The 15,238-nt window shown below is 34.6% G+C and overlaps 1 protein-coding gene, 1 long non-coding RNA gene and 1 pseudogene across 5 annotated transcripts; 2 read left to right on the top strand and 1 right to left on the bottom strand.

The window, feature by feature from the left end:
- The first annotated feature begins 327 nt into the window (after window positions 1-327).
- LOC111382544 (serine/threonine-protein kinase MHK) lies at window positions 328-7,609 on the top strand. 4 transcript variants are annotated; one of them, XM_023006559.1, is made up of 18 exons: window positions 328-560; window positions 1,360-1,660; window positions 1,819-1,897; window positions 2,001-2,069; window positions 2,200-2,289; window positions 4,095-4,233; window positions 4,340-4,442; window positions 4,534-4,586; window positions 4,943-5,009; window positions 5,327-5,435; window positions 5,526-5,591; window positions 5,674-5,742; window positions 5,815-5,875; window positions 5,948-6,052; window positions 6,636-6,667; window positions 6,905-6,950; window positions 7,072-7,147; window positions 7,238-7,609. In XM_023006559.1, exons 2-18 carry the CDS (start codon window positions 1,503-1,505, stop codon window positions 7,359-7,361), a joined length of 1,446 nt encoding a protein of 481 aa, XP_022862327.1. In that variant the 5' UTR covers window positions 328-560; window positions 1,360-1,502; the 3' UTR covers window positions 7,362-7,609. The 4 variants fall into 4 exon arrangements, with proteins under 4 accessions (XP_022862327.1, XP_022862331.1, XP_022862330.1 ...); XM_023006563.1 differs by having other exon boundaries at window positions 330-560; window positions 1,360-1,720; XM_023006562.1 differs by lacking the exon at window positions 328-560 and adding an exon at window positions 582-604.
- A 2,968-nt stretch (window positions 7,610-10,577) lies between these two features.
- LOC111382546 lies at window positions 10,578-12,135 on the bottom strand (annotated as a pseudogene).
- Window positions 12,136-14,123: 1,988 nt separating this feature from the next.
- LOC111382548 lies at window positions 14,124-14,599 on the top strand. The gene is made up of 3 exons (XR_002700524.1): window positions 14,124-14,246; window positions 14,330-14,398; window positions 14,475-14,599. It is a non-coding gene; the product is annotated as an uncharacterized LOC111382548 (long non-coding RNA).
- The last annotated feature ends 639 nt before the right edge of the window (window positions 14,600-15,238 follow it).

The following is a 15,238-nucleotide window of genomic DNA, read 5'->3' as shown; positions in this document are numbered from 1 at the left end:
CTCGCGAGCCGACTCAACTCGACTCGTTAACAACCCTATAGGCCCCATCTAAGTCACTTGTCACAACGTGATGACTTCAAATCGCCCATGACCATTGAGACCAAATCAAGGGCAATATCGTAACGACAGGAACTCAGTGTCAATACATAAGTAACTCAGGGCTATTCTAGTAAATTAATAAAGAGAATTTGTTCATTAAGAAACAAGGGACCACAAGCTTTTCCCCACCATCAAGTAATTAATTTTTCATATCTTCTTAATGAATTAAATATTCAAAAATTATAACTTATTCATTTTTTTTTAATATATATCTTAGGTTTCTTCTTCTCTTCCTAATCCTACGCGGCTCCTTCGGATTTTGCTGATAAATAATAGAATAGAATAATATTTAAATGGCAGCACCACACCATTGATCCGATTCTCTCTCTTTCCCTTGTTTTCAACGGCACCCTCTTATGCTTTATTGATCCGAATATTCATTTTTTTCTCTCCATTATTCGTCTCTCTCTCTCTAGATGTCTGTTCTCTGATATTTGGCATCATATTTCTAATCCTGAAAGGTGAGCTTTTTTACCTCTTCAAAACTCTGTGCGATTGATTTCTGGTACTATTTTCAATTCGAATTGCATTTTATGTATTCGCATTTTCGATCTTGGTGAGTTTTAAAGTTATTTTTTTTAAGATTATGGCAATTGCTTTTCTCAAAGTTTCAATTATGATTAAATATTTGAAGAATTCAGGCAAATAGTAAGTGGCTCTTTTATACTACAGAATACGTGAAGTTATTATTTTGCGTTTTGAACGTGAAATCCATTTTTGTTTCAGTCTTGAATCGTTAAAATCTTGCTAGTTAATATGCTTTGTCAGAAGATTAATTACTAAAGCGTGGCGTGAAGTATTTTTTCTAACTTCTTTATCGGTAATTGAATTTTTCAGACGATGAATATATATATATTTTTAATGGTTAAGGTAATGGGATGCGCAAAATCATTACAAGTGGCTTAATTTACTTCTACTATTTTATTTTTGCTATAGAATTTTGCTTCCTATTTGTATGCGGGAGTCAGAAATTTTATTTTATTTTGATAAGTGAAGAACTTAACAAATAGAAGGTCTAGGGTTCCCCTGGCGTTTTTTTTTTTTATTTTTTTATTTTTTTTCATCTTATAGTTCTATTCGTGTATTGGTAGCTTTGCTCCTGTTAATATTCTGCTGTTGAGATATCACTTTGCACCTATTCCAAATGTTTGTGAATTTTCAACTGTCTAGGACTAATTTTAGCAAGTATTGATAACTTCTTCTTTATTTTATTTATTTATTTAGTGTATTTTGACTGCTGATTTCCTCAATTTTTGACAGACGGGCAATTATTGGCAACTGTAAATTCTCGTTCATGGTTGACCTCTTCCATTAACTGAAGTTATAGAAAGGACTTGATACACAACAGTGGCTGTTTTTAGATGATAACCACTGGTTGCAGCTTGTAGAGGCTGCATTTAAGCATGTTGATAATTTTTTGGTTGATATTTAATCATTCTTACAATGAGAAGCCAGCATTTTACTACATATTATATTATCTGGTGGAGATAATAAGCAACGATGCCTGTATACAGTTGATTGAAGAACACTGTTTAGACAGTGTAGAAACCTCTTCTAAGAGGTTAGAAGTCCATTGAACTAAATTTATTTGGTCCCTTGTTGTAATCCGAAGAATGGAAAGGTGCGGTTATATTATTATTATTTTTCGTTTGGATAGCTTTCCATAGCTTTTCATTGAGCCTTATGGTTTTAGTATTTTCTTGTGTGTTTTACTTCCAGATATAAAATTTTGGAAGAGCTTGGCGATGGCACTTGTGGTAGTGTATATAAAGCCCTAAATATTGGAACATCTGAAATTGTAAGGGATTTACTTTCCAATATAGCTATTCTATTTTCCAAGTAACTTTGATACAAAGAAACGATTTTCGCTTCATCCATTCAACACCTCATATGAATACCAGGTTGCAGTCAAGAAAATGAAGAGGAAATTCTATTATTGGGAGGAATGTGTGAACCTACGAGAAGTAAAGGTTTGTGAGCTATTTAGTTAGTTACTGAACATTTGACGTTGACACTTAAAACTAAGATATTCATAAATATGTCTGCTTTTATTTATATTAGTTTGTATAAGTTAACCTTTTTATTCCCCTCTCCATGCAGTCCCTCCGCAAATTAAATCATCCTAACATCATCAAATTAATGGAGATTGTCCAAGAAAACAATGAGCTTTTCTTCATATTCGAGTACATGGTATCGTATGAATATTTCTTGCTATTGCTATTCCCTTTCTTTTATGTGATACAAACTCAGATTGTTTAGCACTTGATTTTTGAATGATGGATCTATTATGTCTTTTTAAAAATGACATAGAGCATAACAATTGGTTAGGAATTTTTTGGTTGTTTGACAACAATTATTACGAGTTCTTAGTGATAGTTGTTTTGGTGTCTAAAATTGTCCTGCCTCAAGAAGTTCAATAAACACATAATTTCAATTGTAAAATTACTGGAATATTACAGCTGAATTTGTTTGTGGACATGATGAGTCAATTTTGTCTCCATAGATTGTCAATTTCCTCAGTCCCGCAGTTGAGATACCTGTGCTTTGTCGCAATGTGTGTTGTTATTTAGATACTTCACTTCTATTATATACCGACAATGCTCTCTTCAATAGAAAAATATTGCACTGCTTGCTGAAGTCATGAAATGATCATGAAAGGGACTAAAAGTTCAGGAACTGTCCTGCCAAACTATCATCGCAAGATCCCCTCTTTGCTCAATGCTGATTATGCTGTTAGGGGATCTGAAATGTATGATTCCAAAAGATTCTTTATGGGGTAGAGGTTATTTAGTCTTCAAACAACCACCTCTGGACTCTGGCAGACAGCAGCCTAAACATGATTAATTGATTATCTACTTTAGCAGAAGCTATCTAATCTAGTCTTACTTGTTTTCCTACTTCTACACTTGTTCTGATAAATAAACATCATCACCACTAATTGGATCTTTAAGGGAATTATTGACATACATGCTTCCTCTATCATCATTCTTGTCACTGCGTTTCTTCAAATGCTTTGTCATCATTTTTCACTTGCAATAGTGTCTTATCCTTCCTTTCCCTACCTTGGAAAGGCACAAAATAGAAAAGAGAAAATAAAAAACAAAAACACTGTAAAACATTCTAGGTTAACAAAAATAGCCCAAAAAGCTAAGGCCAATTGTAAAATGCTGAGAAAAGGCAAGACAAATTGCCACGCTTCATGCTTCTTAATCTTAAAGTGCTAGCCTCAGTAATCAAGGCATAAGTCTCACAAATGACAATTAAGGCTTAAGCTTGAGTTGTTCAATGAAAACCTCAAGTGAGTTGAGAATTGAGGTGTAAGCCTCAAATGGTTTTTAACAGTATTGTATTCACTCTGTTTCTATTAATTTAGAAATAATAATCGTTCGAAACAGAATAAGGTTCTATGCCGTGAACTTTTAGAAATAATAATCATTCGAAACAGAATAAGGTTCTGTGCAGTGAACTTTTTATTGATGGCTTGTGTCTCAATGTTTAGTTTTATTAACAAGCTCTACTTGGCATAGTGGATGTTTCTCTAGGCAAAACACGAGTTAGGGCTATCTTAGGTCCCAGACGATTCTCTTCGCAAGAACTTCCGGATCGAAGAAGCATTTGGAACAGGCTCCGCCGTCTCCTTTGCGAGGAGGTTGCGTTGCTTTCTGAATCTTATAGCGGATTTGAAACTCCAATTTCGTCAAAAGAAATCATCCCGGAAATAAATTACATAGAGAGATTTTGTTTCGGAGTTTTTTTCCTTTTTTTTTTTTTTTTTGGGGGGGGGGGGTTGGGGGGGTGTTGTTTTGCCTTCTTGTTCAGCAGTTTGCAAACAAGTTGTTTAGTTCATATTTCATGTTTTTGGCTATTGTTTTACCACATTAATCTCTTTCTTGAAACCTTAATTGGTTGTTATATCTTGCTCTACTTAAATGGTTGATGCTCTCAGAATGAAACACAATTTTGTAAAATCTTGATGATGGACTTTGTATATCCAGGAACATAATTTGTATCAAATAATGAAAGAACGGCAAAAATCCTTTTCAGAAGAAGAGATTAGAGGGTTGATGACTCAGGTTCTGCAAGGGCTTGCATATGTGCATAAAAATGGATATTTTCACCGGGATCTAAAACCTGGTATTGAATTGTTCAATAGTGTATTTGTGAATCAAGTGGTTTGATTTAATTATAGAGAAGAATATTTTATTGCATGCTTATTAACTGCAATCCTTTTTTCCTGAAGAGAATTTGCTAGTGACAAATAACACAATAAAAATTGCTGACTTTGGACTGGCTAGGGAACTCTCCTCAATGCCTCCTTTTACTGATTATGTTTCCACACGCTGGTCAGTCATTTTCCAACACTAGGACATCATCTTGCCGCACACTTTTGTGATTCAGAACTATCTAATGGATGAATTATGCTTGTTATTGCAGGTATCGAGCACCAGAAATCTTGTTGCAATCTTCATCGTACACTCCTGCTATTGGTATGCCAATATGCTATACTTTTAATTCTCTCAAATTGCACTAGCTTCTTAGGCTTTGAAGAGATGTTTGGCATACTGTTTCTTGCTGCTTTTTATCCTTATCAGTTGTTGATAAAGGTGATTATTGAGTAGGATGTAGTGCTATCTATGTAGTGACATGTTTCATTATGAAATCTGTTTAAGAATGGGAAGGAGTATTTGCTAGGTCAGGTATTAATGGATTTTGTTCTAGCTGCTTGTTCAATATATATATATATATATATATATATATTTGGTTTTCTTTTTTTTTTTTTCCCTCCTTCCCTTATCCTTTTCTTTTAGATTGATAACTAATGGAAAGCATAACATCATGACAGATATGTGGGCGGTTGGTGCAATACTGGCTGAGCTATTCACTTTGTGCCCTATTTTTCCTGGGCAAAGGTGATTTATTAACTTCTTTTCCGTCACAATCTTAGACAGGCTACATTGAACTTCTTGGTTTATAATTGCTGACCTTGTTAGACATTACTGTATGAACAGGATAAAGAATTCTTTTATTAGAAAGATGGTGCCTCTTATATTTGTATGGATATCAATAACTCCTTACTTCTCCCATCAGCTTTTTCCATTTTGAAAGCAAAAGAAGCTGAATACTATATTGCACATATTCAATATTTATTTGAATGAATAGCTGAAATGAAAATACTTGAAAATCTTGTCCTGTTTTAAGTGTACTGATTCTTTTCAACCATGGTCAGTGAGATAGATCAGTTGTATAAGATATGCTGTGTTCTTGGGGCACCAGATTGGAATACCTTTCCAGGAGCGAGGAACATTGCTAGATTAGTTGATATCGGTTATTCTGAAGTGAGCTAAATATATGAACTTAGACAAATCCCCACCCCCACCCCCGCCGTAAATCTTTCATATTGATAGTTCTATTTATCTATTTGGTAGATTATGCCTGCCAATCTTTCAGATGTTATTCCAAATGCAAGCTTGGAGGCAATTGACTTGATCAAGGTGATTTGTCTGTATATATTACCTTCATAATTTGTCCACTTCAACAAAGTTTCTCATTACTAATTTCTTCTTTATCGTATAGCAACTTTGTTCATGGGACCCGTTAAAGAGGCCAACCGCAGATCAATGCTTACAGCATCCATTTTTCCATGTAACGTATCTTCCCAAGTTTATCACCAGTTTCTCACTATTATGTAAATCACTAACAAAAACCAATACATAGGTTGGCAAGTGGATACCTCATCCGCCTGGGGATCTGCTCCAACTGAGATTAAGTAATTGTGGTGGGTATCCCGACTAGTAGTCAATGTTGGACAAGTATGAATATCTTTTCTCAATTATTGATATGTCTGCAGGATCAAAACCAAATCTCGAACTGAACCTCTGGGACTATGGCACTTCAAGGGATGATTGTTTTCTTGGCTTGACTCTGGCAGTGAACCCCAGTGCTTCAAACTTGGGTAATAAAATACCGCTTTGATGTTTCATGATTACTCTTCTATTTATTATGACTGACTAGGAAATGCATTGAGGTTGAATATAGGCACTTCACGTAATAATGTGCAATCTACTTTCTCTTGAGTTCTTTATTTTATTTTCAATTGATGGAATAGGGTCTACACGTGTAATAGAAACATGGAATAAACATTTATTAGTTAAAATGTGTTCCAACCTTCACTCTTTTGAACCAATTGTGCAGGTACAAGGGACATGTTTAATGATTTAGTTTTACTAAATTGCTTTCCTTTCTTACAGCATGAAATGATTTATATCTATGGAGACTTGTTTCAGGAATGCTTGTCATGTAATATTCTAATTAAACTGTGAGGAAAAGTTACTGGGATAATTAGAAGTTATTTTTTTGTTGTGTGATCATGCTCATTCTATTATCTATACTGGAATTTTTGGAGGCAAATTTAAATTAGTTTGTCTTTTCTGCAAATCTTTAAAATGAAAGGCTTCCTGAATTCTCTAGATGGGCTTATGTTGTTTTGATCTTTGGAAACTTTATATTCATCTAATACACGAATTCGTTTCCTGCAGATAGGGTCAACAAAAGCCAATGTACAGGAGAGGTAGGTGTATATCTGTCGATAAACTATCAGTCCATTCTCTTTGAAGGCGTTCTGTGTGCGCTGTTTTTTATTTATTTTTCCTAACCAAGGTAGACCATAGGAGTGCAGGAAGAGAGAGAGGGTGGGGTGGGGGTTGATCTAATTTAATGCCCTGATCACTAGAGCAATATCATTCTCCTGATGTATTCTAGACACTCCTGCATTTGGTTTTTTAAGTTCATGTCATTGTATGTGCAGGATATTATGTTTTGCTCTGGTGTTCACGATCAATCTCAACAATCAGGTAATTTGAATGTTTTTGTGGATCCACGTTTGCCTATTCCATCGAGGCTGTAATATCTGATTAACAGAGTGAACCATTTTTCCCCTCCCTGGTAAATAATCACATGCATGCTTCTTTTCAGTTTTCTGGTCATTGTTTCCCCCTGATCACCATGGGATTACTGCACCAGTAGACCCTTCCCTGTCATTATCTTTCAGGTCAGTTATAAGCATTCTGCTAAAGTGTTACAACGAATAGAATTTACATTCGTGGATGTTAAATTATGGGCTTATTGTTTGTATTATTAGTTCAATGCCACATTCGACAATTGAAGCAACAGCACAATCGGCAGGGTTTGGGATGGCATCGTTGCAGACCAGCATCCTAGACTGTCCACTGCTGGCAATGTCCTCGCCTTTCCAACAGGGTTAATATCTTTGAGATCATATCAAATTTCCTCAAGACAAATTATCAGAACAACACGCTTAGAGTGCTTGTAATTATATTATTTAATTCTGTACAAAAATTTTAGGAATAATTTTCATCTGGATCCAACACTTATTCAAGTTGGGCATGTATAATATTTATTGATATGCCCGTCTTAGTTGTTAAAACATTTTTCAAAAGTTGTATTTGGTCACAACTTTGATTTGCAATGGTAATTTCTCTCAAAATTGATAGCAAGGTGACCAAAACATATCCATAACAACTCTTTTAAATTATTAATTATAAATTTATTCAAGAGGCAGAAGCACGAAATTCACTACTTGGTATGAGATGTAGTGAATTGGGACCCAGAATCAATCGTTAATTTTTTGCCGGTTATCCATTATATTCGCTCGGGCTACTGGTGCAGACGCCGTCACTATTCTGGACATTCTTGAAAATTATGGAAACGCCTAGGATCGGCAGGTAAATATGCCATCATTCTTTAACTAGTTTGTCGTTGTGACATAGGTATGGCGCCTTTTGGATGCCCCAACTACTTGTGTCTATATACCATCCAAATATGGATACTATCGAGGAGAAATAGACTCTTCCTTCATTTAGAGGAGTTTACTATGGGTCAGGAGGTCATCAAAATGGGAATCAGATGGAAAGTCTGGACTAGTGATGTGATCCTTGGCTCCCTCCTAACTAGCTTCTGTATGTATATGCCACCCAGAGGCAAGGCGACTGTGGTTTGTGATTTGATAAGCCGGGATGGGGACTATAATGAAGAAGTTGTGAACAAATTGTTTCGGCCAATTGATAACAAAGCTATATAGATGGTGCCACTTAGTGTATACCCACAAGAAGACTGTTTTAGATGGCATTTTGATGTTAAAGGCAGCTACACAGTGCTAAGTGAATATAGGCTTTGCTGCTGTCCGAACTCAAAGAGCTACTTTGGATCCACTTCAGAAGATATAAAAAGAGCTCAACAAAACCCTGAAGTCACAGAAAGAGGTCGAACCATGTGTTCATACAAATGAGCTCCGCCCTAAGGCCACCGTCATCAATAATTACTCAACTGAAAAGATATTCCTCAGTGACGTCAATACCTTCCCAACAACCGATTAAAAGAGGACAAGTGTCACATCTGATGTCAGTATTAGTGTTATGCTTCTCACCTATAAGAAAAGAGGGACGATTGTCTAGCTAACATGTAATCATGATTTGGCAACTTGAAAATAAGATGTTCTTTATTTAAAATAAATACATTGACCATTATATTTTTCACAATATTTTTCATTGACCATAGTAATTTGCACAATGTTTTGACTAGCAACTGAACTTTGCGATAACTATAATTTAAATGTGCCACATATGGAAATTTTTATCCATTCTATCTGTTTTTAACAATTGATGATATAGTGACAGATGATATAATGTTTGATAAGTATAGAATCTAGCATAAACATTTTAAAATTCATTGAATATGGATGAAAAACATCATGAAACATATATTAATCTCCATCTTTCTAACTCCAACTAGCCCTTGGACTTGGACTAAAGAAATTCTTTTATTGGATATATATTATGATAGGAACTTAAAACGAAAGTAGCTAGAAAAAATGATCAACAAGATTATGAGTTATGACCATCATTTATTGTCTACTGCATCCTAAATTTCTGTCAATAAAATTAGACAAACTTTTCTAAATTGAAATTAAATTAAAGTACAATTATTCGATTGGAATCAAATAAAACTATAGTTACCTGATTATAATTTTATTAAATATAGTTACTCAATTAAACAAAATTGATAGACAGTTTCTTGATTGACACTAAAATAAAATATAATTATCGCCAATGGCAAAAAAAAAAAAAAAAAAAGTACACATGTTAAATACCAGACATTTAGCCCCTAATCGATTTATTCAAAATTAAAATTTTAATAGATTTTGATAAAAATTAATGAAATATGTGATTGAAAGTTGTGGGTTCTAGAAAATATATGGTCAAAAGTGATTTTTATAAAAAAAAAAAATGAGATTTTAAAAAAATTGAAACCAAACAGAAGCTTAATAATTAATGCATCATTGTTGGGAGAGGATTTATTCCATAATTGCTCACAATATTTCTAGTAATATAAGTCCAAGTGGGCGTTGTCCATCTTTTAAACTTAATCTGGTTCAATACTAATTAATTCAATTAATTAAATTTGTTCATCAACTAATTAATCCAATTAATTAATTCAACTTGTTAATAAACAACCCAATTAATTAATTAATTGGTGAATCTTATTTTTCTAGTTCTTCTTTTGTTGTGACCTATTAAGTTCTCGATCACGATGCCTAATGACGTGAATTATTATAATTATGATATAATCAAAATCGATAAATAGAAACACCCAATTTTAATTCATCACCAATTCACGTCCGTCTTCCCAAATTGATATTGAGCAATGTGTCAAGGCAATTCATGTGACGGAAAATGTCACATAATATAACAAAACTAAACATGTTTGTTTGTCGTGAAATTATAATCCTTTCGTCAATATGATTCGATCAATTACGAGATATGTATAGATGTCAATTTCAATTATCAATCATATTTTTCATATCACTATTAAATCAATGTAAGTTGAAAACTCTTTTCGACTTATGCGTAGACATTGGCCAAAGATATTGTTATCAACTTAACAGAATGAAATGTAGATCATAATCTTTTATAATCTAAGAGTGACGAATCATTTACTGATCATTCACAACTTTTATATGATTCTTGACATACCCTAACAATGCTATATCAACGACCCTTGACAAAGCAATATCCAATATCACCAAAGTATGACTGTCGTCATATAAGACACGATGATGACATTAAGTCAAATGACCAATTTCACTTTCGAACGTTAGAGATTAACCATTGATACTCAGATAGTTATCCGTGTGGAGTCTTCCCAGTGGGTCTCCAATGTTATAATGTTTTATTCTATAATAAAACATTCACGTGTTCATTTAAGTGTCACCATACTTTAACTTGTGAGATCAGCTAATTACTTCTCAAGAAAGAAATGTCACTTTCGTGTAAGACTACGGATCATTTAAGATTCAGTCATATGTAATTTATATTACACAATCACAATTCCTTGTGATTAACAAATTATCAAAACTTGAATCTATAGATTCTATTATTTAATACGATTTATTAGAATAGTAATTTAAATAAGCGTTTACGTTCAAAATATATTGGACTTACGGCATAATACTTACAGAAACAACCCGAAATCTTCACGAAGTAAATTTAATAACCAAATCTACATCTAAATGCTCGATGTTCCAGCAATTGCTTCCATTTCCTCGATCAGAGTCTTAATAAAATTGTTTTGAGTATCCTTATTAAGCAGAAACTCCTTCCATTTCTTCTGATTAGCTCTTATGGACTTTCCCGGTTCTTTATTAATGTTAAACATAACTGTTTCAACAGCACTCTTAATATCCTCTTTTCCAAAGAACCCATCTTCATCCCTTCTATCGACCTCCACTCCAGCCTCAAGGTCTCCATGTACTAGCTTAGAATTCAAGAATTGGTCCGACTTTTGGGGCAACATAACCAGTTGGCAGTCATTCACTATAGCCTCAATCACTGAACTGAATCCTGCATGACATAAATAACAACCCACGCTTTTGTGGGCCAAAATCTGCTGCTGTTGGACCCAACCAGTGTGAATTATTCCTTTACCTTCAACTCTTTCCAAGAACCCTTGAGGAAGTGCCCTCTTTAGCTCGGCTGAGACATCAACATTTACAGGAAAATTTAAGATGAGAAAAAATGGAAGACCTGTCATATCTAGCCCTAGAGCTAGTTCTTTAATTTGATCATCAGTCAAGAATGTTTCACTTCCAAAAGAACAGTAAATGACAGAGTGAGCTTCAAATTTGTCTAACCATTTAGCCCATTTTTCCTCCAGGTGATCTGGTGGAGGCTCCGGGACTACTGGACCGACTAAAAGAACTGGTTTCTTAAACTGGGACTTGAAGTAATTTATGTAAGGTGCTTCCATTTCATTGCAAGTCTTGGCAAGTATAACCGAGCAGCCCTGCAAGCCCGAGAGGAAACGGTCATACCCACTAGGTTTTCCATGAAAACGCTTGAAAATATAGAGAAAATTTAGAGCCTCAAAAGTCCTGAGTGAGGTTACAGAGGTTTGAGGGAACCCCGGGGGAGGTTTTTTCATTTCTTCAACTGTGGGAGATCTTCCAGGTTCAGGAAGCCTAACCGGAACGATAGCAAATGCAGTTGCGAGAGCAATGAACACAGAATAGAGCATTGTTTTTATACCCAATTCTTAGGCTAACTTAGGGAGCCATCCTTGAGCAAAATCAAAAAGTACAAATTGGGGTTTGAGTTGTGATAACAGTGTTTTTATCTGAGGTTGCATAAGATCAAGAGCAACCTTGAGGAGTTCAGATTGATTTGGATTCAGTTCAGCCGTGCTCTCAACGCCCGGAGGAAGACCCTCAACGTGCGGTAGAGTGAGAGGGATTATTTGGGTAGTGGAAGCGTCGTTGAGCATTGACCTTATGCGATTAACATTGGCTGGTACAGAGAAGAAAGAGATCTTGACGCCATGAGAGGAGAGCTTGTTAGACAGCTGAACAAATGGACTGATGTGACCGAAGGCAAAAAATGGAAACATAACAACATGAAGACAGCTATTCGGGGAGCTTTTCTCTGCCTCCATCTCAAAGCGAATTGAAGGTGAAATGGATTTGGATGGGGCTTCTATTTAGTAAGGGATTTTTCTTAACGGACATTAAAAATTAGGTTGTTCAAATATAAAGGTTGAAACCCAACTTTGAGGGTTCCCACCGTCCCATCTCTAAAGTTTTGTGAGAGAGGTAAATTTCTTGGTGTGTCCCAACAGGTCAAGGAACAAGAGCTGCCTATACATTGCGCCTACAAGAAGTCTAATTTCATGTCTCAGGAATCGAAATCCCACACTGTAGCTGCCAGCAAGGCGTGAGATAACCTCACTCCTGTCATTTACACCACTAAACTATGCCCCCGGGGGCTATGTTGTTCAAATATATATATATATATATATATTTGGTTGTTCAAATGTTCACAACTTGGTGGGTGGGTTGTCGTTGTAAGAAATTTTGCTATTTGTACATAAAAATGATACATAAGCGATTATAAAAAAATGATGTGGAGGAAAAAAATTGAATGAAAAAGTTGACTGTGTTTTAAACTGACAAATGGTAAAGTGCTATGTGAACATTATGTAGTCATTTATATAAATCTTGATGTATGTGTAACAATGTTCTATTTTTTGATTGATCATGATACTTTTTATAACGTTTAGACTAGACAATAAAATTTGCGATAATTAACATTTAATTGTGCAGCATTTGAATATTAATTGCTGGTGATGTAGTGACATATAATGTAACGTCTGATAAGTTTAGTGACTAGTCATAAACGTTTAAATTCGGTGATTTATGACGAATCTCATAGAAAGTATAGTAATCATTGATATTTGAGTCTGCATGGTTTGAATTTCTCACATTTCAAAATCGAACCTCATTCATCTCAAGACCATGACTGCAATTTTGTAGTTCAAGTTGAAATCAAAAGGAGTTTTTTGACTTTCTGTGAAGCAGAATATATAGGCACCGGAAATAACAAACGGATACATAAAGCTTTACAGATGTGAGCTGTCCTCATTTTTTCTTTGCCAAGCAAAATGAATCTGTAATGTGTAACTCAAATGAAAGCAATTAAAATTTCAACAATCATGCTACATATACACATTCTTTTCAACTTCACCTGTGGATAAGCCTATGAAACACGTTTACCGTAAAAAGATGAAGCAGTCAAATGAAAAGTAATCCTGAAGCAAGAAAAAGAAACAGACTCGAGATTTTCTGGCTTATACAATACAAAATTTTCTATTTCATGTGAGATTTGTTGGACACAAGACATTGAAGTTTGGTTTTTGTTTAATATGCAATATTTGATATTATCAAATAAATCAATGAATAATTTTATTTATTTTTTATTTAATAATGTTCAATATCCTCGAATCCATTATTATCAATATTAATTATATTATCTTATGAAGGAGGTGGGTTAGTTGGAATGTCACATTGGAAAATGAAAGGTGATGACAAATGAACCTTTGCAAGTGAGCGGGGCCCTAACATAGGTGAATTATCATTCAATCATTTTGGATTTTAATAATGTTCATTTAATTGCTTTCATTAGAATTACAGGTTACAGATTCATTTTGCTTTTATTCCAAATTTTCGCAACAATCATGTTACATATATATCCTTTTTGACATCTTTGTTTACATTGTACCACATGTCAAGACATTATTAGACAATTCTTTAAAAAAATAAAAAATAAAAAATAAAAAAATCCATAATTTTCCGCCCACAATTTTTTTAAATCCAATAATCTGTACACAATAATGTCAACTCCACAATGTACCCTTAGTGTCGTGAAAATTTTCAAGAAATTTTGATTCCAAGCTTAGTCTACTCACCGAATGAACGCCAATTGAGTTCAGCTTCAACCCACAACTTCTAAACTTCGGTTGCTGTAAGTTTTGCCCACAAAGGACTGTTGGGTTGTTTCCTCTTATGACGAGGAAAGCCCATGTTTGGGATCTTATATTATAGCTCATAACCCAATAGGGTTTTAATCCTAATGATAAAAATAAATACAAGAAGATTGGTAAAAATAGGAGTACAACCCGCTTTGAAAAGAGAGAAAAACAGTTTTTTCCCTACACTTAGATTTCATCAAAGCTCCGATCTTGAGTCATCCGTGGTCCAATAGAGCTGAAATGCAAGCTTGGAGGCAATTGACTTGATCAAGGTGATTTGTCTGTATATATTACCTTCATGATTTGTCCACTTCAACAAAGTTTCTCATTACTAATTTCTTTCTTTATCGTATAGCAACTTTGTTCATGGGACCCGTTAAAGAGGCCAACCGCAGATCAATGCTTACAGCATCCATTTTTCCATGTAACGTAGTATCCCGACTAGTAGTCAATGTTGGACAAGTATGAATCTCTGTTCTCAATTATTGATATGTCTGCAGGATCAAAACCAAATCTTGAACTGAACCTCTGGGACAATGGCACTTCAAGGGATGATTGTTTTCTTGGCTTGACTCTGGCAGTGAACCCCAGTGCTTCAAACTTGGGTAATAAAATAGTGCTTTGATGTTTCGTGATTGCTATTTATTATGACTGACTAGGAAATGCATTGAGGTTGAATATAGGCACTTCAAGTAATAATGTGCAATCTATTTTCTCTTCAATTGATGGAATAGGGTCTACACATGTTATAGAAACATGGAATAAACATTTATTAGTTAAAATGTGTTCCAACCTTCACTCTTTTTGACCCAGTTGTGCAGGTACAAGGGACATGTTTAATGATTTAGTTTTACTATATTACTTTCCTTTCTTACAGCATGAAATGATTTATATCTATGGAGATTTGTTTCAGGAATGCTTGTCGTGTAATATATTTGTAGAGTGTATATTGATCACCAAAGATAACCCAAACTCAGTTTATATACACTTCCAACATCACGAAGCCAACAACTACAAACCCAAGACAATACCAAGTTCACTTCCTGTTGCCAATGAGATATATCACTTAGGATACCACAAAGATGCAAGAAATCTCATAGAATATCACCACTAAGGTGATAAGAGGCAGAGAAAGTGGAAGAAGAGAACACACAGAATTGACCAAGAAAGAAGGCAGCGAATGGGTCTCTCACTTTGAGAGAAAGAGACCAATTTATCTTGCAATCAAGTAGCCTAAATAAGGTAAGTATAGTTAGGTTAAACA

Source organism: Olea europaea, unplaced genomic scaffold, assembly GCF_002742605.1.
Source record: "Olea europaea var. sylvestris unplaced genomic scaffold, O_europaea_v1 scaffold2518, whole genome shotgun sequence".
NCBI lineage: Eukaryota > Viridiplantae > Streptophyta > Magnoliopsida > Lamiales > Oleaceae > Olea > Olea europaea.
Note: the sequence above shows the minus strand (reverse complement) of the source record. Positions and strands in the feature narration are given on the sequence as shown.

Bases quoted from the DNA above. Each gene is read 5' to 3' on its own strand.
- LOC111382544 (XM_023006559.1), top strand. From the start codon at position 1,503: ATGTTGATAATTTTTTGGTTGATATTTAATCATTCTTACAATGAGAAG. The intron at 4,443-4,533 runs GTCAGTCATTTT...TTGTTATTGCAG, and splicing joins GATTATGTTTCCACACGCTG to GTATCGAGCACCAGAAATCT. The intron at 7,148-7,237 runs GTCAGTTATAAG...TTGTATTATTAG, and splicing joins TCCCTGTCATTATCTTTCAG to TTCAATGCCACATTCGACAA.